The sequence below is a fragment of the Cannabis sativa genome, chromosome 2 (assembly GCF_029168945.1).
Source record: "Cannabis sativa cultivar Pink pepper isolate KNU-18-1 chromosome 2, ASM2916894v1, whole genome shotgun sequence".
Classification (NCBI taxonomy): domain Eukaryota; kingdom Viridiplantae; phylum Streptophyta; class Magnoliopsida; order Rosales; family Cannabaceae; genus Cannabis; species Cannabis sativa.
This window is the reverse complement of record NC_083602.1, coordinates 54,407,607-54,433,618: the sequence shown is the minus strand read 5'-3', so window position 1 is coordinate 54,433,618 and position 26,012 is coordinate 54,407,607. Positions and strand designations below refer to the sequence as shown.

The 26,012-nt window shown below is 36.7% G+C and overlaps 2 protein-coding genes across 2 annotated transcripts; one reads left to right on the top strand and one right to left on the bottom strand.

Annotated features, from left to right (window-relative positions):
* Window positions 1–1,601: 1,601 nt before the first annotated feature.
* Window positions 1,602–4,601, top strand: LOC115721257 (exocyst complex component EXO70B1). The gene has a single exon (XM_030650516.2). The coding sequence runs from the start codon at window positions 2,168–2,170 to the stop codon at window positions 4,082–4,084; it is 1,917 nt and encodes a 638-aa protein (XP_030506376.1). The 5' UTR covers window positions 1,602–2,167; the 3' UTR covers window positions 4,085–4,601.
* An 899-nt stretch (window positions 4,602–5,500) lies between these two features.
* LOC115721258 (GDSL esterase/lipase At2g30220) lies at window positions 5,501–7,019 on the bottom strand. Its single transcript, XM_030650517.2, has 3 exons — window positions 6,242–7,019; window positions 5,880–6,135; window positions 5,501–5,797 (listed from the first exon to the last, which is right to left on the bottom strand). The coding sequence occupies exons 1-3, from the start codon at window positions 6,866–6,868 to the stop codon at window positions 5,544–5,546; spliced, it is 1,137 nt and encodes a 378-aa protein (XP_030506377.1). The 5' UTR covers window positions 6,869–7,019; the 3' UTR covers window positions 5,501–5,543.
* Between the last annotated feature and the right edge of the window lie 18,993 nt (window positions 7,020–26,012).

Sequence of the window (26,012 nt, the reverse complement as noted above, 5' to 3'; positions counted from 1 at the left end):
TTGCAATATCGGTCCAGTCCAATGTATACTCCATACATTCGAAACTAGTATACTTTACTAATGTCCTGGAAAGAACATAACACTTACTCCAAGTGTAAGTACACATCATCGCTGATTATCACATTAGTGTAAATCCAATAACACTGATGAAACAAGGACCAAAACTTTTGATTCATATGATCACAATCACATTCCACTGTGTTGACGATACTGTAATTGTGAATAAACATATGATCTGGATTTAACTGATTTTGTGTGTATGAATGTAATAAACATATTAAACATATTAAACCATTAGCATGTAAAATTCATGCAAACATCAATCACTTCAAATTTCTTATATTGATAACTAATCAGATTGTAAAGAGTTTTATTTAGGGCATAAAACCTAACACTTTCAAGATCTCCTTTTTTCTTTGTCATATTCATGACTGCTTCCTACTTATTTTCAGACCCCAAAAACAAAACCACAAAATAATCAAGAAACTTTCTATACTAATATTTGGAATAAATTACTGAACTTGCCATTCATTACCATGAAAATTATGATTAATTATGGATAATATTGATTTATATCGATAGATATTCCCATTTGTAAAGGGAAATTTGATTTTCTATACTTAGAAAATCAAAATTTTTTTTCCCTAAACCAAAAATTTAAAACCTAAAAAAACTATTCCTTTTTTTTTCAAAACCCCAAAAATACCCCCCTCACAATATTCTCTCTCTGCATCATCTCTCTCTCCCTCTATCTCACCCCAACCGCCCACCCTCACCCGAACCACCCTCACCCACCCACGTCAACCCCAACGCCGATCACCACCCTCACCCCCGTCGACCACGACCCCAACCCCTCCGACCCCAACCCGAAAGAGCAACCCCAGTCTCTGAAACTTTTTTTTTTTTTTCCTGCGATTTGAGAGAGGGAAGAAGACAGAGGTCCGATGGTCGGACCTTGGGGGTCCGACCGGTTGTTTTTAATTTTTTTTTTTTTTTTTTTTTTTTTTTTCTGCGATTTTGGAGAGAGAGGAAGAAGGAGGTCCGATGGTCGGACCTTCGGGTCCGATGGGTCCGACCATCGGACCCATCGGACCCGAAGGTCCGACCGGCTTTTAATTTTTTTTTTTTTTTCCCCGCGATTTGAGAGAGAGGGGAAGAGAGAGGTCCGATGGTCGGACCTTGGGGTCCGATGGGTCCGATTGGTCGGACCCCATCGGACCCATGGTCCGACCATCGGACTGGGGTGTGGGATTATTGGGGCCAATTTAGATAGAGAGAGAAAGAGAGATAGTTTTAGTTTGGGGGTATTTTTGGGGTTTTGAAAAAAAAGGTATAGTTTTTTTAGGGTTTAAATTATTGGTTTAGAAATCAAATTTTTTGATTTTCTAAGTATAGAAAATCAAATTTCCCTTTGTAAAAAGTACTTTTTACCATTCAAATTTGAATGACATTCCAACTATGAAATTTACTGTGTTTCATTTTCACTAAAAAACATTCGAAGTTACTTTTATTTTTATTTAAGAACAGCCAAAAAAACCCAACTCATGCTCCAAAATCAAGAACGAATAAGTCCAAAAGGATCACAGAAACCATTTCAGTCACGTTCTGTTCTCTTCCTTCATTTGTTTCTTTTCATCCGATCTTTTCCCACTTTTATTTTAACCAATTAAGAATTATTACTATTATTTACACCCAAGAAAAGAAAAAAATTCAAAGTCAAAAGAGAAAGAAACCGATTTGATAATTGATATAATTTTATTTCAGTGTGTTTATTTTCAAACTTTCTCTCTTTCTCTTCTCTCACAAGTTTCTATCACAGTCATGAGTCTTCTGGCTGTACCGACTCGTCTTTATCTGGTCTAAAGCTTTGCATCAGTTTCTCTTCTTTCGCGCCATTATTATATTTTTTTATAATTAAATTCTTCTCACAACTTTATTTATTATTACCACTTTAACTTATTTTTCTAAATCCCCACAAACCGCGTTTTCCAATGACTTTCCTCACTCCTCACTCTTTATTTCCTTTTTCTTTTATTTTTCTTTACCAAAACTAAAATCGATCAAAATCAGATGTCTCTCACTTTTTCATTTCTTCCAATCTTTATATAAATTTTATTTTAATTTCTCTCTATTCAAAGATCAAAAAACTTAAATTAAGTAAAATAAAATGGCTGAAAATGGCGAAGAAAAATGGTTAGCTGTGGCGCGGCACATAGCCAAGACGCTGGGCCGGAACGACACCATGGCCGACGATATTTTGCAGATATTTTCCAACTTCGACGGAAGGTTTTCTCGCGAGAAATTGTCTGAGAAGATCGGCGATGACGATTCCAGTGCCTGCGCCGCACTCGAACACGTTATCAAGTCTCTTGAGCGCCAGATCTCTCAGTACGTCGCTGCCGACCATCCCATCTGGCTCGACTCAGCCGACTCCTCTGCGTTTCTCGAAGCTGTGGACGAGCTCATCGCTACCGTTAAGGATTGGAGTCCCATGGGTGGGGACAAGACCATTGCCGCGTGTCTTTTACGCGCTGATGATCTGGTCCAGCAGGCTATGTTTAGGATTGTGGACGAGTTTAGGTCGCTCATGGAACGCGGCGGTGAGTCGCTCGAGTTGAGCCGTGGGTACGGGAACGGTGAGTCAGCCGGGAACTTGTCGTGTGATTCGGAGGACGAAGAGGAAGATGATACGGACGTGGGTGTTAATGGGGTTGAAGACCAGATTCCTACTGCCAGGCCGATTGGAGACTATGATATCGTTATTGACGCGCTGCCTTCCGGTATAATTAACGATCTCCAGGAGATGGCGAAGCGGATGGTGGCGGCTGGGTTTGGGAAAGAATGTTCGCATGTGTACAGCAGTTGTCGGAGAGAGTTCCTCGAAGAGAGTCTATCTAGGTTAGGGTTAAAGAAGTTGAGCATTGAAGATGTTCACAAGATGCCGTGGCAGGACCTCGAGGACGAAATTGAACGGTGGATAAAGGCTGCAAACGTTTCGCTTCGGATTCTTTATCCAAGCGAGCGACGTTTGTGTGATCGAGTCTTCGCCGGATTTTCGTCTGCCGCTGACCTCTCATTCATGGAGGTTTGCCGGGGATCCACGATTCAACTACTGAACTTCGCGGACGCAGTAGCAATTGGATCTCGATCACCTGAGCGACTCTTCAAAATTCTAGACGTGTTCGAGACGTTGAGAGACTTACTGCCTGAGTTCGAGTCTGTGTTCTCTGATCAGTACTGTTTGTTTCTCAGAAACGAGGCGGTCACAATCTGGAAGAGGTTAGGGGAAGCAATTAGAGGAATTTTCATGGAATTGGAGAATTTGATAAGTCGTGACCCAGCAAAAGTTCCCGTTCCCGGCGGCGGCCTTCACCCTATTACTCGCTACGTGATGAATTATCTCCGTGCCGCGTGTCGATCGCGCCAGTCTCTCGAGCAAGTGTTCGAGGAGAACGCAGCGGCGATGCCACCGTTGTCGAAGCTGGAAGACCGAGCTTCATCATCGTCACTTTCAGTCCAAATGGCCTGGATTATGGAGCTTCTGGAGAGCAATCTAGAAGCCAAGTCGAAGATTTACAAGGACCCTGCTTTATGCTCCGTGTTTATGATGAACAACGGAAGATACATTGTTCAGAAGGTGAGAGATAGTGAATTGGGTTCACTTTTAGGCGACGATTGGATTCGAAAACACACTGCTAAAGTTCGGCAATTCCATACGAATTACCAGCGAAGCTCATGGAATAAGGTTTTGGGGTTGCTTAAGATGGATCCTTCAGTAGCGCCTAATGTGGCTGCAAGGTCCATGAAAGAAAAGCTTAAGTTATTTAACCAGAACTTTGAGGAGATTTGTAAGAACCAATATACATGGATCATTTTCGACGAGCAATTAAAAGAGGAGTTGAAAATTTCAATCAATAAACTTCTGTTACCACCTTACCAAAGCTTCATTGGAAGGTTTCAGAATGTTCCTGAACTTGGTAGAAACGCAGAGAAACATATTAAGTATGATGTCGAAGATATAGAAGGACGAATTAATGAATTATTCAGAGGAAATGGAGGATCAAACGGTGGTGGCCGGAAGTAAGAGGTAATAATTTTACTTCTGGTAGTTTGTATGTGTAATTAAAGGTCAATGTTTACAAACTTCTTCCCCCTTTTGTATCTTGTTAGATGAGATATAGCAAAGTATTTTTCTTTTTTCTTTTTGGGAGTGAAAATCATAGATTTGGATGATAGTTCAGTTGAAACCATAGGAATCATTTTTGAAGCTAGTATGTTTTGAGGGAGAATGTTTATTAAAAAGAAATTTTCTGTACAATTAATGGGTACTGCTCTATGTAGCAAAAAAAATTGGATTGGAATTAGTTACGAGTTCTACTGTTTGGTATTCCAAATGCATGTGTAGCTTTTCTGGTTGTAGTAGTAAATGATTATGTTAGAAGATCAAGTGAGCTACACTTTAAATTCTGGTTTTACAATGAATGAAAAATGTCTATAGAGTAAGAAATCTCGATGGCGAGACTATGATTTAGAAGAGAAGCTTCTTGTACAAAGTTTACTGCTGAATTAATAAGATTTCAAATCCTGGGGTTTATTCACAAGGTTTATTTTTGATAACAGAGAAGAAGAAAGAGAGCTTTTATTTTTTTATAATTCCCATGTCATTTCTGTTTTGGAGAGTAAAATTAAGATAGCTCGAGTAAAAAAGGTGTTGGACTCTTGTCTCAATTGAGTTAATAACATGTGAACCTACTCTTTTCTTAACAATTGAATTTCTTATTGATAATGCTTCCACTGTGCATATCCTATGCCACTTCCACCAGAATTTTTTCATTATTGAATATTTTGCTATAGCACACCATATGGTGCCTAACACTACTTGCACCGTAATATTGAAATTAACTGAGAGAAGGCTGTTGTAGTGAATCAACACCAGAATGAACACAAATGTAGCAGCTGTTATGTTACCTAACAAATGGTTTGCACTTAAAAAAATAATACAGAAACGATTAGGAAGTAAACGTTGTGCAAACTAATACGAAATAATTTCCTCAAGTTAAGTAAATCATTTTTACATGTGGTATATGCTATGTAGATGGTGCCCCTCGAAGATTACTATTCATCTTCTTAAGAAAAAGATTAAAAGAAAAAAAGGAGAAAGGATAAAGTGATGACTATTCCTCTGTTGTCTTTTTAGGTTTAAAGCTTTGATCTTGAGAGGGTTGGGTCCCAATGAAAGGTTGAGAGAATCGATGTGTTGCATCAGTTTGACTCGACTGATGATGATGATAGGAACCATTATTGTCTTATTAATCAGACATTTTGACAACAAGGCACTGAGGTCATATACTTTCAAAACCATCATAATAGGAAAAGTTTCATAATCTCACCAAATATTTGCTGCATTCATTAATACCTTATCAACTATATAAAAGACTAAACAATGTCCATCAATGGATTTTGGGAAAGAAGAAATTATAATAAACAAGTAAAGAATGTGATCTGATACAACTTTCTTATCAAGCTATTTTTATTAGTTTCTATTAATTTTTTTTCCCTATTTCAACAAAGTAATCATGGACATGGGCAATGTTTTGGGAATGATTGGTAGTAAGCTTGGGAAGAACTTCTTCTTTTAGGTATTGAGCAAGGTACTTGTAAGTAGCTTCACTTGGGTGTATGCTGTCCCAGAACATATACTTTGAAGCCTCATGACAAGTTGGTGTTAACACATTACAGATTGGTCCTGCTTCTATGAGTCCAGTTCCACAGCACCCTCTTTTTGTTTCCTCATAACCTATGAATGAAATGATTCCGTACAAAACAATTAGATAACCCTTCTTTGTCTTCTTCTTCTTAATCTTAATATAATTACTTACCATACTTATCTGGATGATTGATCATATCAAACAATGGCTGGTATATATCAACATACACAACTTTGGTCCCGGGAAGCTTTGCTTGTGTTTTGGCTAGTACCCTTTCAAGCTTATGGTTGTACGTTTTTGCCCCCATATTCTGATCCTCTACACAGCTTCGATCTTTCCAAAGCTGTGTACTCCTTTGAATTGGAAGGCACCCAATTGGTGGTAGCCCAGATACAGCTATTCTACGGCATCCATTGTCATAGAGCTCCTAATTATAATGCACCAAACAATTATAATCAAACTATCTACACACAAACATATTTGGCTTGAAAGTGTTATTTTGATACATGTAACTTTGTAGAAGAAAAACATACCTCGATATAACTTATCAATCTCTTGAGAACAAAATCTTGATAGCCACTAATGTTAAACTCTAATTTTCTTGTGGGGATATCAAAGAAATTAAAAACGAAGTCATTAGTGCCTGCAGCAACTATAACAAGAGCTCTACCAACTATCTTTTTGGCTTGCTTTTCTCCGACAATCCTCTCAAGTCTTGCCAAGTACTCCTTGAAGTAGTGAATTTGATTTGAAAACGAGATAACCCCAGATGCAGCAGTGGTCAATTCGTCGAATCCCGATCCAGCAGAAGCGAAACTGACGCCGGTTAAGATGTCTTTGTCAGATAGTTTTGGATGAAAAAAAGGAGGGACAGTGTCTTTAATCTTTAACATTGAGGCAATGAGGTCAGGAACTAGTTTTCCATTTGAGAACCTTCCTGTTGGAACATGACCCTCGAAATCTTTCCCATAAGGGTAATGATTGCCCTTGAACAAAGTTTGGATGTAGTTATTGTTGCCTGTATCAACAGTTGAATCACCAAAGATTAGAATGGCTGGGAATTCTGGTGAAGATTTAGGCCTAGAGCCACTGCATGAGTTGGTAATAGTAGCCAAAAAGTTCACCAATAATATTATGAAGAAGAAAGTGGCAGGTGCCATTGTTTAATATTACTTTCACTTCTATTATACTTAATGTGTGTTTTATTGGGGTAGTTATATATATTGTATTTTTGTGCATATGTGACTTGGAAGAGAACCAATTCAAAACGTGACATAGGTGTTTAAGTTATTATATATTTCGAATTCCTTTCCTCCAATAAAAAAAAAACTTGAGAAAGAACAAATATGCATTTTTTTTTTCTCATATCAAATTGCTTAATTAATTCTCTCTAATTTGGTTTACTCATTTATTATTTGGCTGGTAACGAGTTAATGTAGTTTATGATTTAGGTGTGTTAATATTTTCGTGCCAACTTGATAATTTGCCACAATATATTAATGAACTTCCAAGGGACTATATATGTTTTATTACCGTGTAATTCATGCTTTGCCCTTCTTGGTATTAACTGAAAAGATTTACATAAAAAAAGTTGTTTAGATTTTAAAACAAGACTTATATAGAGTAAAGATAAATAAACTCAATCATAGCCTGCTCTCATTTTGTGATTTTCCTATATTTTATAAGCAAGATCCTAGCATTAAGAGCTTGCTTAATCATCCTGTCAACTAATAAAACACATTTTCTTTTCAAATATACCAAGATTTCTATTTAACCAAATGTAATAGACAGCAATATCTCCCAGCAAACTTCTCTGTCTCTTTGAGTCAATCCAACTCAGCCAAGCATTATGGTCAATAGGCCTGATAGCTCCCCCAACCAAGTCTAAATCTGGTGAATGCCTTTCTATTTGAATAAGAACAATGAAAGAACAAGTGTTCATGGCAATAAATGCCATCATCACAAACTGCAGAATCGAAAGAAGCAACATTAACCTTTATTGAGCACTCACATCAAATCAGCTATTATAGCTCATTCTCTAAAATGTAAAGAAAAAATAGCAAAACTGACATTCCATCAAATGAACGAAACTTGATTGCTTATACTTTTTTTTACTCAATGAATAGGGCAACTCAACATGTAGAAAATCATTATTATTGAGCTATAAATATTACATTAATATTTTAAAATTTTCTTTAATATTTGTGTGTATTTCAATTTATTCTTTTAAAAAATAATAAAATATATTAATAAAAATATAATTTTTAAATGATATAGAGAATATATATAAAAACTGAAGTATGGTGTAATATAAATGTGTGAGGTAAAATGGAGAAAGTTAAATTTTGGTGAGATATTTTAAAGAATAGAGTAGAACAATTGATGGGATGAGAGTGCTCAACATTAAAAGATCTCTAGTCAAGAGATGATTATTTACGAGAACGTATTGAAAGTTAAGTAAGAGAGACACAATAAATTTATAGTAGTTCACTCCCCGTGACGCGACAGTAATAGAGCTACGTCTACTTTGAGTTTTTATTTCTCACGAGAATTATAAAGAGTTGACTAAGTGTTGAGGCTCAAAATTCTAGAGAGAGGAAGTAGAGAGAGATGCTTTGACCTTATGAGACTTTCAGATTGTGAAAAATGAACTAGAAGAGCTCTCTTTTTATAGGGAATGAGGTCCTATAAAATAGTAATTGAAAAAGACAAAAAATATGAAAAAATTAGTTTGGGCTGATCTTGACCATTGATGACGACTCATGATTATCTAATGGTTAAAGTTGACTCTTTGTGAAAATCGTTAATTTTTGGACTTTTATTCTCTTCTGTTAGATTATTTTTCAGGTTATTTGCGGGAAAAATTGCAACTTTGTTGAGGACGAATTTTGGACCCAAATATTTAGAATTGCGATACAAGGACCTCCTTCACCTAAAAAAAGAGAGCTCCTCTATCTCAATTTTTCAGATTCAGAAAACTACCCACAATATCAGAACATCTCTCTCTAGTTTTTTTTTTTCTAGAAATTAGAGTTGAAACACTTAGCCATTTTTCTGTAATACTATCTCGTGAAAAATAAAATCTCAAATTAAGTGTAGCTCTTTTATTGGCGCGATGTAGAGAATGAACTACTATAAATTGTTGTTTCTCTTCATTTATACTTAATAATATTTTATTCTTTCCACTTTAATGAGTGGGCGTGGCTTGAAAATCTCTGTCCAAATTTCTAAGTCAACAGGAAGAGTGCTCTTAATTTTTTTGTAAGAGAGAGAAAGATTGTCAAAAATAAATAAGATATAAAAATGTATACTTATTTATATAAAAAAAAATAGTTTGAGAAAAAAAAATAGAGTGAGAGAGAGAGAAAGAGAGAGAGTAAAAAAAATTAGTAAATGACTTAAAAAAAGAATTTTAGCTCACGAAAAAAATATACAGAAGAGAAATTTTTTTTGAAGCTTTAATAAGTAAAAATTAGTAGAAAAAAATTTAAGAAGAAAATATAAATATAAAATTTTGTTTGTCAAAGTATAGATGTAAAATTTAAAATAAATTAATATTTGGGTGTAAATTTTACTTTTAAAAATGCACCGGCTTCTTCAATAGTCTTTTTTTTTTGGTTTGGGCCCATCTCCTAAAGAGCCCAAGTGTTGTAAGCCCACTGTGTCTTGGGCCAGCAAACTAAGTTACAAATAAGTTTGGGATAAGTTGATAAATACCTCTTTTTTTTTTGTATCCATTAATCAAAAATACCCTCATATTTTTTTTTATTAAAATATACCCACTTTTTTGAGTAGATTGCCTAATATACCCTCACTATCTACTTAAGTCTAGCATATAATTTACATAACTTAAGGGGTCTAATGGGGACATCATCTATAAAAGTTGGTATATTTAAAAAATATGAAAATAGAAGTAAAAATTAAAATAAGTAAAGTAAATTGGGTATAGAATGTCAATAAGTTTATATATGATTTTTAGAGAATACAAATGGGTTTTGATCAATGATCTAAATAGTGACCACACCACACCACATCTTTTTCTTCTTTTACAAATTTATTGAAAATATAAGGGATTTTTTACACTCTATACTGAAATTTCTAATATTTTTACTTTTTTTTTTTATTGTGGGATAGAATTTTTTTTTTTTTTACAAAAATACTGTATTTTTTATAAAAAAATTACTATGTAAGTTTTATACTGTGTATTGTGTTAAGTTTTTACTGTTGTTCCACTGTTATTTTAATTGTGATGTTTTGTTGTTTTACATTTGTTTTATAAAAAAAATAGTATTTTTGTAAAAAAATTCCGTATGACATAAAATTATAAACTTTTGACTAAAATCTAGTATTTTTATAATAACCCCAAAATATAATAACATGCTAGCTATAAAACACTACTCATATCTCATGTTCACCAAACAAACACTATACATGCTATTATCATCAAAATAATACTATACATCTCACAAAATATAGATAATCATTTAGTCAAATAAATTGTTCATCTATCAAAAAGGTATGCGTAACTAATTTATAAGTAATATAAATTAAGAACTCTTAAAAATTTGAATGACAAACTTGCATTTTCATAATATTGACCACACCCCATTTCTTAATAACAATTAAAAGTGAGAAAATTGGCACTATAATTATAAAACTACTATTGGTTTTAAAAATCAAAAGCCTTTTGTTTTTTTTTTAAGTAGAAGTATTTGACATAATTTTAGTAAAAGAATTATTAAAAACAAAGTTACAAAAATAAAAAATTGATAGCAACAAAAAAAAATAATATTTTTTTAGATTTTTTATTACTTTTTTTGTCATATATTTTTTTTTCTCATTATTATTACTTGTACTAAAATAATTATTTTCTATAAAAATATTTATTGTAATTATTTTTCTTTTAAAAAACTAAAGATTATATTATAGTAAACATCAACCATAAATTTTTTTTAATTTTTTAAAAAATTACAAATATTATTTTGTGTTCTTATTTTTGAAAGCGAAAAACAAAAATCAATGTCAATCTACCTCTTACTATGTTGATCTATATAATAATAAGGCTAATTAGAATTTTTGTCCCTCGAATTTTGACATGTATTAAATCATACTCTTGAATTTTTAAGGTTATTGAAATTCTTCTTGAACTATTGAGATTGTTAGATTTAAGGAGTTCTGTCCAATTTTAGCAAGGAAAATCTAACATAGATAAAAGTTAAGAGAGCATAATTTAGTACATGTTAAAGTTTAATAGGCATAATTTGATTGATATTAAAGTCCGGGGAGGATGATTTATGTAACGTCCCCGCTTCAAGCCTCCATTGGGTCCTTACACCCACGGAATGAATGACTCTTATACACGAGTACGTCACTTTGGCTGCTTGATAGACTGATGACTGACCCTACAAACCAACACAAGTGTTTCCAGCGTGCTTTGTCCTCACTCACACGCTTCCTGGGAAAACTTCTCAGGAGGTCACCCATCCTAAAATTGCCCTAGGCCAAGCACGCTTAACTGTGGAGTTCTTTCGAGATAGGCTACCGAAAAACAAGATGCACCTTGATATAGGTAGTATCAATCAATCCATTTAAGCTCTCTTCAACTGTGTAGTCCCATACCTACACAGTCTCAAAATCATCTACTTGACTTTTCCCAGGCGGTGTGGGATTGTACAGCTTACCCGGTATTTCCCCTTACAGATCACGAGACTACTGACTGTCACAATTTAGCACATAAACAATTACTGAACTAGTAAAATTAAATGGAATTGGACAAAAGTCCTTAAATCCAACAATCTCAGTAGTTCAGGGAGAATTTTTTACGGTAAGAATAGTCCAGAAAACATAATTTAGTACATATCAAAGTTTAAGGGGTAAAATTTTAATTAGCCTAATGATAATAATTAATGCATAAATTATTAAAAATTAGGAAAAATAGGCTCAACAAACACACGCACATGTGGGAAGTCATGTTAAATCCTAAACTTAAATTTAAATTTTAATTTGGTATAGCATTGATTTTTGCATGCTATAGAATCTTTAAGGATATCTCTCATATTGAAATTGAGGCCAACCTCCATATATTAATCTAGAACAAAGGGTTTTTCTACAAGGTAACAATGTTACAACAAATCAAATTTCATGTTTGTAGCTTAGTTAGTATTTTGGCATCTTTTGAGTAAAGTTTTCCCACCAGGCATGGTTTTGGACTTTCTAGGTTTTTTACCTGCTTTCTCTCTTTCATCCTCTTCCTCGCATTTATTGCTTGTTATTTCCATTTGATCTCTCTTGTCCCTCTGCAATGATGTTGATTATACCCCTGATTCTAAAAATCCAATCTCTCCTCGCCTTAATTACTCTCTCAACCTTGCATTTAATTTTGATTACGCATGTTTTGTCACAACTAATCTAGGTTCAAGAACCTATGGTGAATACTCCATCAACTAATATCACTCGGAGTTCTCAACTGCAATTTTTAATTCTTTGAGGTTTCAGATGGAAATCATTGCTACTCCAGTGATGATCAGCCTGGTTTAGGGGAGATCTGAGCAGACGGACCTACGATCCTCCCACTCCTTAAGGAGGCCTTTCATCTCCAGGTAACTTCTCTTATCTCTAATTTTTTTTTGCTATTTAAAGATCTGACTTCCTACTTTTGGCATTAAACCACCCCTCATCCCTTTACTTAAGCTATCAACCTGTTATTATGGCTTCCTCTTCCTCAAACCCCAAACACTCTCAATTTTAAAGACGAAGAAAATCTCATTCATATTTTTGACCATGTCTCTCTTAACTTTAGAAATACTGCAAAGTCTCACTGCCTTGTCTTTAAAATTCTTACCTCCAAATCTCCAAAGCCTAATTGGATTGAGAAAGCGATGCGAGAAGCCTGAACTCTCCATTTTCCTGTTGACATTTCGGAGTACCATTTGGGCCTGTCCTTAGCTACCTAGCTTTCAGTGTGAAGGTGACTGTCGACGGCATCTGAAGGATCAGCCATGGCATTTTGATAAGTGCCTAGTGATCTTTGCCAACCCTGAGGGTCTTGACACTCTCACACCAGACCAATTTTGTTAACATGGACCTGGTTCTCCTACCAAGATATTGGAATGGGGAGCACCACCAAAAGTACTATCAGTGACCATCTTATTGGAATGCTATTTTTCAGTAGTAATTCTATTAACTCATTAGTAGAGTTAGTTTAAAAGAGCTAGTACCCATGGCCTTTTTACATGGTCTCCATCATTCTTCAACGATGGCCTCCACCTAGCATGTCGGGCAGTGGTAGCCACTTAATTCCTAGAAGTAGATTTTTTAGTTTGTAAGTTTGTAGAATTGATTTATGTAAGTTGCACAGCAATAAAGACCACTTAATGAATAAAAATGATGTTTCAGTTCAAATATGTTGAGTCTGAACCACTTGCTAACAAGATTAACTTCCTAAAGTTACTTTTTTTCAGTTCCACATGCATACACCAGGTAGTACTCCAAGAAATTCCCAAGCAAGGTCTATAAAACTTGGTGAATTACAAGTGGCTAAGAGATCGTAAGTCTGCGTGCTCACTTGGGGGGCATCCACACCATATAATGCATCAAACTAGCATGGAGAACTTATGTAGAAAATTTTTAACGTTAATACAAGCTACTAAAGCTGCCTCTAAGTTAGGTGCATGCATACTTCAGCTTGGCACAAAGAAAAGTAAATTTGAATACTTATATGTCAAGTTAATAAGAAGATAGCTAGGATGAAAGACCGCCTGGTCGACCACATATCCATTACAAAAAGCTTTGGGGCTAAAGAATAGTAATGTTCAAAAATCGAGTGCATATAGGCCAAAAGCAAGAACATAAAAGCCATGAGGCTGAAAATAAGTAGTGTTCAAAAGTAAAAGGCCAGTAGCCCGTACATAACATGAAACAAATATGTCTATGAAAATAAAATCATAAGTCCAAAATACTAATAAAGTGGGTCTAATCTTGTGGAGGAGAAAGTGGAGTCAAACTGAAAATTGCAGCATCTAAGTCACCAAAAAGTGGGCTGGGTATAGTCTCTGCAGGTTGGCCAGCCACTTGGTCAATAGCCTGGCTAGCCACCTCCTTAGTAGGTGTGCTGGCCATAGCCTCATCAAAGTGGCTCAATGATGACTCGTTAGGTTGGACGATGGTCCGGTCTGTTTGCATCCTGCCCTCATACAATTCTCTTCCCTGGGCCAGTGTTTTTCAAGGAAAGAAACTCCCATGTAGGAGAGTTCAACATTGGGGTTGCACAGCTTAACCTTGTATAAGATCTCTCAAGTCAAGCCAACATACTCGTCCCTAATGGGTTGTTGGCCATCAAGGGCAAGTTTTAGTGCTTCGTCCATCTTCCCGAGTTCAACCTCCAACCTAGAGGCCTTAGCAACAAGTGTATGATTCTCTTGGTTTCTAATACCAAGCATGTGCTCCAAACCAGTAATCATGCCATGCCTCTGTTTAGCAAGAGCCTCTGCATTGGTGAGGGCTTCCCCCTTCGCCAGAAGCTCGGTCTCCTAGACCTTAAGCTTCTTCAAGAGAGCGCCCAAGGACCCCTTAGTCTTGCCATGAGAGAGGCTAAATTTCAAAAAGGCATGAAATCAAAACAAAACAGAGTTAGTGCTAAATAAAAGACCTAGCTAGCCAGCTCCCATATGGTACTCCCATGGCTGGCCAGCTTCTCAAAACTGCAACATTGGCCGGCCAGCTCTGCAAAGCTCCATACCTGGCCAGCCAGCCTTTACTAGTACAATAATTTGATAAAAATTAGATGTGTAACTTAGTGAGGTGAAGTCTTGAAGACTACTTGTTTTGAGCCTCTCTGGCTCGACATTGTCAAGTTCTCGAAACTCACCACCAACGATGGCTAAGATCATGTCAATACGTCTATGACCTACCTCTGTAACTCTTTGTTCGATGGTCGTATTTGCCCCATGGTGGGCTCCATTTCTCAAAGGCTATCATGGAGGTAAGTTCATCCTTGATGGAGGATTAACAATCATTGACTGGTCAGCTGGTGCAGGCCTTGGAGGAGGGGGAGGTAGTGAAGACCCAACAACATCATTAGATTGGGTGGTTCGGTCCACCTTGGCCCTAGGATGACCTGAAGCCCCACCCGAGCGTTCTCAAACAAGATCTTGCAGCCTGAAAGCTATACCTACAAAAAAAGGTAACAAAGTCAAAACATAATTTACAAATATTCAATGTAAGAAAAAAATAGAAAAGTTAGTGCAATAACCCTATCTACTACCATCATCCTCGAAAGAGGAGTCATTTGAAATGTTACCAGCTGCCTTGCCCTTGCCTCTAGATGTAGGAAAGGGGCAAGTGGGCCTGTCAGAACCTTGGCCTCTAGGCCTAATCAGCAAAGTGTCATCCCCAACCATGCCTCCGCAAGCCGAGAATTGGTAGAAGGCTCTTTCTCTTCTCTTTAAGTTCCTTGCAATTTTTGAAAGAGGGATATTGTCATCTATATCAGGAGTACTTCCACCTCTTGGGCAAGCCTCCTCAGCCTCCAGGGCTCCATATAGACCTTCTGATGGGTCTTCATCCCTTGCAATGCCAAACTCTAGGGGATGCATGTCGCATCTCCAAAAGTTGGCTGTACAGGCCAACCTCAGTATATTCCTTCTATCATCTGAGAGTGGCAGAATATGATTGGCTCTACCCCGCATCTGGAGGGTGGGGATAGAGTGTTTATAGGTTGGCACTCTCTAAAAGCGGTAATGACAAACTTACTGGATGTCCCTATAAATAAAATAGTTCTTGGCATATCCTCCCACCTTCGACAAGGGCATGCTGTTGGTATCACTCAACCACTGGTAGCCAATCTGGCTAAAGTAGAAGTATCCTGTCCGATTCTATTTTGGGACAGACTTCAAGTCAAAAAAGTACCCTATTTCATAAAGGGAAGGCTGAGACCATCCTAACTCAGCATAGAGGATGAACATCACCAAAAGGTACTTTATACCTTTCGGGTTATTTAGGTTGGGCACACTCTGAATTATGTAGTAAGGTTTCTAAAGTAGAGGTGTAAGGGCAATACTGCCCCTGATCAATGTGGCGCTCTAACCATGACATCTAGTTGAGGGCCAACCAAAGCGCTCATTGGTCCCTCGACGACTGCTCACACTTGACACCTCCGGTCCTACCAGTCCACTCTCTCTGATCTTGTCGAATGTCTCGATGATGATAATGGATGGGGGGGAGACCCATCGATCTCGCTGCTCCCCCTAATCAAGAACTTGAGCCTCGCCCAAAATGTGGTTTACACCAACCAATGAAGGCTGACAAAGCCTATTCAAGGGCCACTCAACCTCATTGTATGAGCGTAGAGGGCTGTTGAGGATAACAGAACATGACATGTACTGTCTCCTCTTGACAGGTACAACCTCCTCTACCTTAGACTCACTATCCGAGCTCTCCACATATTGGTTAGCATTAAGCACCTCTGTTTGGCCAACGTCTCACTCTCTGCCATCCAGAGGATATGTAGCCTCCTCCACTACACTAATTTTACCCCTAGTTGCTAGCCTGGAAATGTGAGGGTCAAAAGGTGGTGCCTGTGGCAAGTTTATTTGATCCTTGACATAATGAATCACCTTAAGCCTCAAGATTACTCGAGAAGCTGCTAGAGGAATGGACTGGATACTAGTCGACAAAGGGAAGACCAACTGAATCTCTGTCAACGTGGTTGTCATCTCCCCTAATTGTTACTCGAGATCACCTACACAGAAGAAACAATGGGAGGTGAGATACCAGACAAAGCAACAAGGTACAAACAAAATTCTGGCGAATCATACCTAAGGGTACTTGCCAGATATCTCATCATACAAGGCTAAGCATCCGTGAAGTGTTGTACCAAGTATAACAACTTGGACAAATGTTGAGTCTTAAGTTTAGCATACAACTATAATAGACTCACCAATAAGTTTTGTATAGAGTTTGTTAGGGAACCAAATATGAGACTAAGGCTGTACGTGCCTATAAGGCCTTAACAAGATGCTTGCCGAGGTCACATAAAGACATAAAACTAACCACTTGCTTGGAACCTAGGCCTAGGCCGACCAAGGTTCCCAAGCTATGAGAGGGCCAGCCTGTTGGGTTTTGTGCCCTAAATAAAACCCATTTCAATATAATTAGATTTACTTATTAATAAAGATCAAAAATAACATTTTATGTTGCATGGTTCACATGATTTATTTCATGATTATATATATAATGTATGAATTCTATTTAAGTCCAGAACATATGAATTTGTTAATGATTATAGTGTTGTCAACACAGTGGAATATAATCTTAATTATATGTTCGAAAGTTTATTCCCTGATTTGTCAGAACACTGGATTTAGACTGACATGGTATAATCAGCGATAGGTATTCTTACACCTTGGAAAAGTGTTATGTCCTTTCCAGGACATTGGCAAAGTTTACCAGTATCAGATGTATGGAGTATACATCAGAAGGGACCGATATTGAACTTTGATTAGATATATTAAAATTTACCGTAATATCTATTCAATTCAATATCACCCGTTGATCCTAGATCAAATGACCTTAATCGTGATATGTTTAGGTTCGATCTCAAGAGTACTATACATGTTCTTTGATTTGTTAGTTAAGCCTACTTTTGGGTCAGGGTGATACGTACATTTTGGGAACATGATAGTATGATTGAGTGGGAGCGCTAACATAAATATGGAGTCTATAACTTCTATAGGAATTTAGAAGTGAAATGATAATATCCTCCGAGCTTGGCTAAACAGAGATAAATGGTGGAGATCTCATTTCACTTCGCTGAAATATCATTTATACGGAGCTAAGTGTTTTAAGGATAAAATACATTGAAGGTGTAACGGTAACTTAGTGCCTATTCAATGTAGATCATCTATTAGAGGGTCATTGATCAAATTAGGATTATAACAATGGATAACTAATGACGTATCTATATCATGGAACATATAGAGCGTTCTATATGACTGAGAGTGCAATTCTAAGTTCTAAGTGTGGATTCAATAAGGAATTAATAAGTTAGGGAATTTACTTGGTAAATTCGGTTCGACTTATTGGAAGCTCAGAAATATAGGCCCATGCTCCCCATACTAGTTGAGACCATACTGCTTGTAAGAGTCAGTTAATTGATTTAAATTAATCAATTATAATTCTAAAGTTAGACTATGTCTAGTTTATGAATTTTCACTAAGCAAGGGCAAAATTGTAAAGAAAAGAGATTCTAGGTTTATTTATTAATTAAGATACTTTATATGTCTAAATTAATAAATATATTAAATGACAATATTATTTAATAATTATTTTTAAGTTATTAAATAATTAGAATTGGCATTTAAATGGTTAAAATTGGAAAATTGGCATTTTTGAGAAAATGGGAAAGAAAAATAACAAAATGGGAAAGTTGCAAAGTGAGGCCCAATTTCCTTATATGGCCGCCCACTATGCAAAGCCTTTACCATTTATTTTTCCATGATTTTAATGCCAAACAATTCTAACCTAAACCTAGAGGGCATTCTATAAATAGAAAGTATTGGCTTCAGGAAACTGATGACTTTGCATATTGTTTCCTTCAGAGAAAAAGCCATGCGCCACCCTCTCTCTCATTTCCTCTCTTTTGAAATCCTTGAGTGAATGAGTAGTGCTCACACACATCAAGTGCTATCTCAATCATAGTGTGTAAGATTGTAGGAGAATCCAAACAACAAAAATGAGAATCAGCATCAAAGGAAGGAGAGAAAGAGATCCAGATTCAGATCTTCATAATGCTCTGCTACAGAAAGGAATCAAGGGCTAGAGATCTGAATGGAAGGAGTCATTATATTCCGCTGCACCCAATGTAAGGTTTTCTTAAACTCTTATGTGTTTATTTCATTGTTTTAGAATTCATATTAGGATGTTAATGAAACATACTTGGTAGTAAATCTAGATCCTGGTAAAATATTTCCAACACGGCCAGGGTCCCATGACCCAGCAAAAAACCAACTAAGTGTCCCAGGCAAAGGCATGGGCTGGCCAGCCCTCTAGGGTGAACCCCTATGGCTTGCCAGCTCCCATGAAAAGATCCTATGGCCGGCCAGGTCTTAAACAAGACCCTTATGGCCAGCCAGGGTTTGTGATGAATCAAAATGTGTGTTCTTAAAAAACTCAAACATGTCCTTTGTATTTTTTCGAGACTCAAAGAGTTAAGAATCACAACGAAGCTCAAAATCAAATCTTTTTTGTAAGAAAATCACACATTATGCATTCTAAAACTATCATGCGGATCAAAATACCAAAAAGACTACAATCTGACGTAAGAATCAAAGAATGTGCAAAGTGAAGAAAAGATTTAAAGCAACCATGGAAAATCCAAATAAACAAGTGAAGAATGGGATTTGGAAGCTTACCCACTAGTAGAAACCGTTGAGGAAGATGGTGAAAAGCTTGGATCATCAAAATAATGCAAAATCCCAGGAATTGGAAGACAAGGGGGCATCAGCCTCAAGGTAAGTGAAGAGCTTTCCTAACTTGTTTTCTTGAAGAGAGAGAATGAAATGTAGAAAATGAGAAGTGAGTTACTCCCATAAGCTTATATAGCTTATGTGAGACCCTTTCTTACTTGCCATGCAGAATACGCCAAAAAAATATTGAAATGTAATGTTATCAATTTTCTATCAAGGAATGTGATCAGACAAGCAAAAACAAATATTTAAAAGGCTAAATATACTGTAAGATTTGCCCAGTTAAGGTTACATCAATCCCAACTAAGCTAGAAAGACCCTATCCAAATAGACGTCTGCATAGGGACTTGGTGGGCAAATATTATCTCGATTTTTACCCACTTGATGTGGCATGTCCACGTGGACACAATCACTGCCACGTGAGAGTACAACTCGTCAACAAGAAGGCCAAGTCATCTACTTAACACATCAACTAACGAGGAGTTTGAGTACTTAGGAAGGATAACAAAATGACAAACTAGTTACCCTAAGGGGGTTGGGCGGCCACCCTTATGGCTAGCGTAGGCCAGCTAGCTTCTAGGAATTGTGTGGTCGGCCAGCCTACATCTAGCAAGTGCATGGCTGGCCAACCTTTACCTTGCAGGCCTTTGGTGCGCAGGCTTCATCTGTGGACAACAAGCTAAGCAGCAAATTATGCCTTGACAACCCATAAAAATTAGGAGAAAATATCAATAACTTTTTTATTTTTAAGGGATAATTAATCATTTAAAGTTTATTATTTAATTATGTAAATATAACTTTATTTACCTATTCTTAAGGGATATTAGTTGTTAATCTACATGTAAGCTCTACTATATAAAGGGCATTAATTAAACCCTAATTCCCTAAGTCTAAAGTCTTAAGTTCTAAGTCTCGAAGCTCTTACGCGCTATGTCTGAAACTCAACTCTCTCTTTTCTTCTCTTTCATATGACATAGGCATACTCTCACTCTCACTTGAGATTTGCCAACTTGATTCTCACATTGTAATTTTAAGAGAGCCACTTTAGATTCCACAACACTTGTGATTTTGAGTGGTATTATCTCTGGTATTAATACGACTAAAAAGGGAATAGGTTATAACCCGCTAATTAAGAGGGCCGAACCTCTGTAAAATCTTGTATCTCATTCACATTTTTGTTCTTATTGTGTAACGCGTGACAAGAATCGGTATTAAATACGACTTTGCTATCAATTAACTAAATTTGAGGTCAACAGTCATACATAGCATCTTCTCTTGTAGAAAGGCATGGTTGAAGATTTCCATTACTGACCAAGGGAAGAGCATTTGGTTATTTTTAATTTGTATATTAGTTAATGAAATATGTTTATGTATCAATGTCAATTGTCAAAGAACCTAAACAAATAAAGAGACAATTTCATTGTTTAAGAATTATTTTGGAATCAATTAAATTTCTTAAACTTTCAATTTTAAATTTTTAGTTGTTGATTAGTCTCTTAAATCTTTATAAGTTTAGTTTATAGTTTTTTTCATAAAGGATGATGCTATTAACATGTTTTGCCAACGACAAAGAGAAATTCGTACAGAAAATGGAGATGCTTATGATGGTGTGTGTTTACACTGTTTGTGTTTACATTGCGTGTGTTTACACTGTGTGTGTGTTTCATTGTATGTGTATTTAAACTGATTGTGTGTTGCAAATACTCATAGGTTAATGATACACCACCTAAAGACCCTAGATACTATGCTAGAAACACTGATCCTACACCTCATCAATTAGTAACTTCAGCAACTGCCACACATTTTTTGCAACCACGCAACTCAGCAACAATGGTACAATGTCAAAGTCCTCTCAAATAATCATTCATTCTACACTTTCTCAACTGTTTTTGCATTAATAATCTCATTTTATCATTTATTACAGCAAAAGACATCCTAACACATTGCACCAACTCAATGAGAGATTATAGATTATGGAGATAGCATCAAAGACTATGGAGAAGTAATTTGAGTGGTATGGAGATAATACTGTAGGAATTTTTTCTTGGTGAAATTCCAAGATTACCCTACACCAACTCAAGCTTATAGTCAAAAAACGACAAGGACACGAATGTCCAATAAACTTCAAATTAAAACCAAATTGAACGACACTGGAAACCTTGGTCGTTTCTGTTGAACGACAAAGGAACTTGTCGTTCCTTACCTGCACGACAGATCGTTTGATCAAAACGATCTGTCGTTCTCCTTTGAATAAAACCAAGAGAGTTCAGAGCTAACCCTGGCTCATTTCTCTCTTCGAACCTTCGAGAGTTTCAAAACTCTCTCTCTTTCTCTCTGCCTTCTCTCTGGTTCTCAAACCCTAGAACCAGAGATCCTTCTCGATCTCTTGATCGATCTTACCCAGAAAACTTCCCAGAAACACCACACAACACACACACAAGGTTAAAGCCAAAAGTAGTAGAGTTTAAGAGAAAAACAAACACCAGAAATATAGAGGTTCGCCCTAGAAATTAGGGGTACGTCCTCTGATGAGCTCGCCTTGAAGATCGACCTCAGATCTTGCACTATATTGAAGAAAAGTTACATCAGGTGAGAAATCCAAGTCACAAACTTTGACTGGTATTTCTGATTATCACTCTTTTGGTTTTTTTCTGTGTTTATCTCTCTATATTTTTCTGTTCTCACTCATTAACTCTCTGTTGTTTCTTTGCATGAACTTGGAACTTCGATTTGGAGTTGAATACTTCCAGATCTGGAAACTAGGGCTCGAGTTTTCTGGTATCTCTCAACTGAGTGATAGGTAAGTCTCTGGATCTGCTTTTATAGAAGTAGTTTAGGGTTGATCAAAGATCTGGAAGTTAGTTACAATTTCGGTTGTAACTAACAACCAGATCTTGATCCACTAGAGGCGAAGCCATATAGGATCTGTTCTGGTATTCTGTTGTATTTATTTGTATTTTCTTTTCTTCTTGTAAAACTGTAATAATAAATATTACAGAGAGGTCTAATTTAACAATTTCCACCTTAGATCTCTCCTGTAATGTTTATTATTATAGTGCTTCGTTCTTCAAGGGTCTTAGCTCATAGTGGTAATGGTCATCTACCATTACCAACCCCTAACAAGTCCAAGCAGTGCTTGAACTTTGTTAAGGGTAGCACCTTAGTACCGATATCAGAAGGATTCTCTTCAGTGGGAACTTTCTCTATCTGTACAACCTTCTGTGTCACTTTATCTCGTATAAAGTGATACTTAATTTCCACATGTTTGGTTCTGTCGTGAAAGACAGGATTCTTACACAAGTGGATACAACTTTGGCTGTCTGAGTAGATTATAGGTTCTTCATCTAGTAGTTTAATTTCTTCTAGTAATCCCTTAAGCCAAATAGCCTCTTTAATAGCCTCTGTAACAGCTACATACTCAGATTCTTTTGTAGATAGTGCTACAACAGGCTGCAGTTGTACTTTCCAGCTGATACAATTTCCCCATAGTGTAAAGAAATAGGCAGAGGTAGATTTTCTACTATCTCTGTCACCTGCATAGTCTGCATCACTGTACCCAGTGATCATTCTACTATTATCTCTTCTCTTGTAGTTTAATCCCACTTCTGTAGATCCTAATAGGTATCTTAGCAGCCACTTCATAGCCTCCCAGTGTTGTTTACCTGGGTTAGCCATGTACTTACTTAGTACACTAATGGCATAGGCTAAATCTGGTCTAGTACTGACCATTAGGTACATCACAGATCCCACTGCACTTGAATAAGGCACTTCACTCATAGATTCTTTCTCAGCTGTAGTTTTAGGACATTGATCTTTGCTTAGATAGTACTGATTAGTCATAGGTTGCTTAGTATGCTTTGCATTAGCCATAGAAAAATTCTCTATGACTTTCTTTATGTAGTTTTTCTGATGTAGTCTTAGTGTCCCATGTTCCCTGTCCCTGGAGATGTTAATACCTAGGATCTTAGCAGCCTTGCCTAAGTCCGTCATCTGAAATTCTTCCCTTAGCCAACCTTTCATTAGGTCAATTCTGATCCTTTCCTTGCTCACAATGAGCATGTCATCTACAAACAGAAGTACGTAGATGACTTCATCAATTTTAGTGCCTTTGTAGTATAGGCAGGTATCATAGTAGCTTCTAGAGAACCCCTTCTTGATCATAAACTCATCAAACCTTTTGTTCCATTGCCTTGGTGACTGTTTAAGTCCATACAGGGACTTAATCAGTTTGCAAACCAAGTCTTCCTTGCCTTTTTCCTCATATCCTTTAGGTTGTTGCATGTAGATCTCTTCCTCAAGTTCCCCATGTAGAAATGCAGTAGTTACATCCATTTGGTCAAATTGAGTAGCTATGGTAAGTATAATTCTGATGGTTTTATACTTAGCCACAGGTGAGAATATCTCATTAAAATCAATTCCCTCTTTCTGTGTAAACCCTTTAGCCACTAGTCTTGCCTTAAACTTCTTAGGATCTGTCTCAGTAAGTCCTTCCTTGTGTTTGAAAAGCCATTTGCATGAAACTATGCTCTTTCCCTTAGGTTTCTTCACTAGTATCCAGGTTCTGTTCTTTCTCAGAGATTCCATCTCTGTGTCCATTGCCTTGGACCATTTCTTGGCATCTTTATCAGTCATAGCTTCCTCATAGGTCTTAGGTTCTGTCATTTCCACTCCCATAGCACAAAAGAATGCATAGGCTAGCACTTCTTCCCAAGCAGTAAAACTGAATCTCTGTGTAGGTCTAGGAATCCTTCTAGTTCTGTCTCTGGTCAGTTGGTAATCTTGTATTGCCTCATTTTCTTGTCCTTCTTTAGTAATAGGTTCCACCTGAATGTTGTCATCCTGAACTTGGTCATTTCCTTTCAAGTTTTCATCTCCCTGAGTATTTTCCACCTGTTCTGGTTCCACCTGAACAGTATTAGGTTGAGTGTTCCTTGTTTGCATGTCCACAGATGTGCCTGCAGGGTTAGTGTCTAAAGTAGGACTGGATATAGCATTGTTATTAGTGATACAAGGAAATAAGTCTTCCTTAAAAACAACATCCCTACTGTTTATAGCTTTAAACCCTTGTTTCTCTCTTACCCATAATCTGTAGCCTTTAGTGCCTTCAGGATAGCCTAGGAACACACATTTGAGAGCTCTAGGCTCTAACTTACCAACACTCTGATGTGCATAGGCTGCACATCCAAATACTCTTAAATTTGAGAGATCAGGAGGCTTACCTGACCAGATCTCCTCTGGTGTCTTGAATTCAATGGCACTGGATGGACTTCTGCTCACCAGGTAGGCTGCTGTTAACACAGCTTCTCCCCAAAATCCTTTAGTAAGTCCAGATTTCAATAATAGGCATCTGACCTTGTTCATCAAGGTCCTATTCATCCTCTCAGCTACCCCATTCTGTTGAGGAGTGATTCTCACAGTTCTGTGCCTTTGAATTCCAACAGAGCCACAATATCTGTTAAATTCATCAATGCAAAACTCTAAACCATTGTCAGTTCTTAGGGTTTTAACCCTTTGATTAGTTAAATTTTCCATTAGGGTTTTCCATTGTATGAATTTAGATAAAGCCTCATTTTTATGTTTAAGTAAAAATACCCAAACTTTTCTAGAATGATCATCTACAATAGACATAAAATACACATTACCCCCATGTGTTGGAGTTTTCTCTGGTCCCCAAAGATCAGAGTGAACATACTCCAAAATGTGTTTAGTTTTATGAACACATGTTTTAAACTTTAGTCTATGATGTTTACCTAAAACACAAGATTCACAGAAATCAACTTTGCTTACTCTGTCCTTACCCAGTATCCTTTGATCACTCATGATCTGTAGGCCTTTCTCACTGATATGCCCCAGCCTTCTGTGCCATAGAATAGCTTTTAGGTCTTCTGGATTGCTAGTGACTGCAGTGTTACATTGAGTCACTGGTTCTCCATCTAAGTAGTAAAGTCCTTCATGTTTGTGCCCTTTAATAATTGTCATAGCTCCCTTACTTAGCTTCATTGAACCTGCTTCAATTTTGCTAACAATACCCATGTCATCTAGAACAGTTATAGAAATCAAATTTCTAGCAAGATTAGGAACATACCTCACACCAGTTAGAGTTCTGACAATTCCATCAAACATTTTAAAACTGACATTACCTGAACCTTCTATATTGCATGTATTGTTATTTCCCAGAATTACTTTGCCACCTTTAGAATCCCTGTAGTCATTTAAGATTTCCCTAGAGTTTGTCATGTGAAAAGTGCACCCAGAATCCAAAATCCAGTCATCTTTGAAAGATGTAGATGCAACATAGACTTCACCACTGTCATAGCCATCTGAATAGTTTGCTTCTTGCTGCTTGTCACTTTGCTGTTTGTTTTGATCTGATCTATCTGAAAACCTTCCCCCTTTCTTGTTCTTGTATTTATTATTGTAGAAGTAGCAATCTTTCTTATAGTGTCCAATCTTTCCACAATAAAAACAACCTGTAGAATCACTAGAATCTCTTGATGGTGATCTACTCTTCCCTCTGTTTGAGTTTCTATGATGATGTGTACTATTACTTCTACCTCTGTTCTGGTAGGGTTTCTTGTGAGATGGCCTTCCTCTACTTAGGTTCATTTCACCATGTCCAGAATTGGATTTTTCACTCTTCATCTCTAAGTCTTTAGATTTTAGGGCTGAAATGACTTCATCAAGTGTGATTGAAGTCCTTCCATACTTGATTGCTGTCTTTACCTCTCTGTATGAATCAGGCAAAGAATTCAAAATGATTATTGCATGATTTTCATCACTTAGAGCTTCATTCTCCCTTGAATTTGCCAATTCAATATGCATTCTGAGAAACTCATCAAGG

Coding starts and splice junctions, on each gene's coding strand:
- LOC115721257 (XM_030650516.2), top strand. CDS start 2,168: ATGGCTGAAAATGGCGAAGAAAAATGGTTAGCTGTGGCGCGGCACATA.
- LOC115721258 (XM_030650517.2), bottom strand. CDS start 6,868: ATGGCACCTGCCACTTTCTTCTTCATAATATTATTGGTGAACTTTTTG. Junction 6,136..6,241: donor GATTGATAAGTTATATCGAG/GTATGTTTTTCT, acceptor CATTATAATTAG/GAGCTCTATGACAATGGATG. Junction 5,798..5,879: donor CAATCATCCAGATAAGTATG/GTAAGTAATTAT, acceptor TTTCATTCATAG/GTTATGAGGAAACAAAAAGA.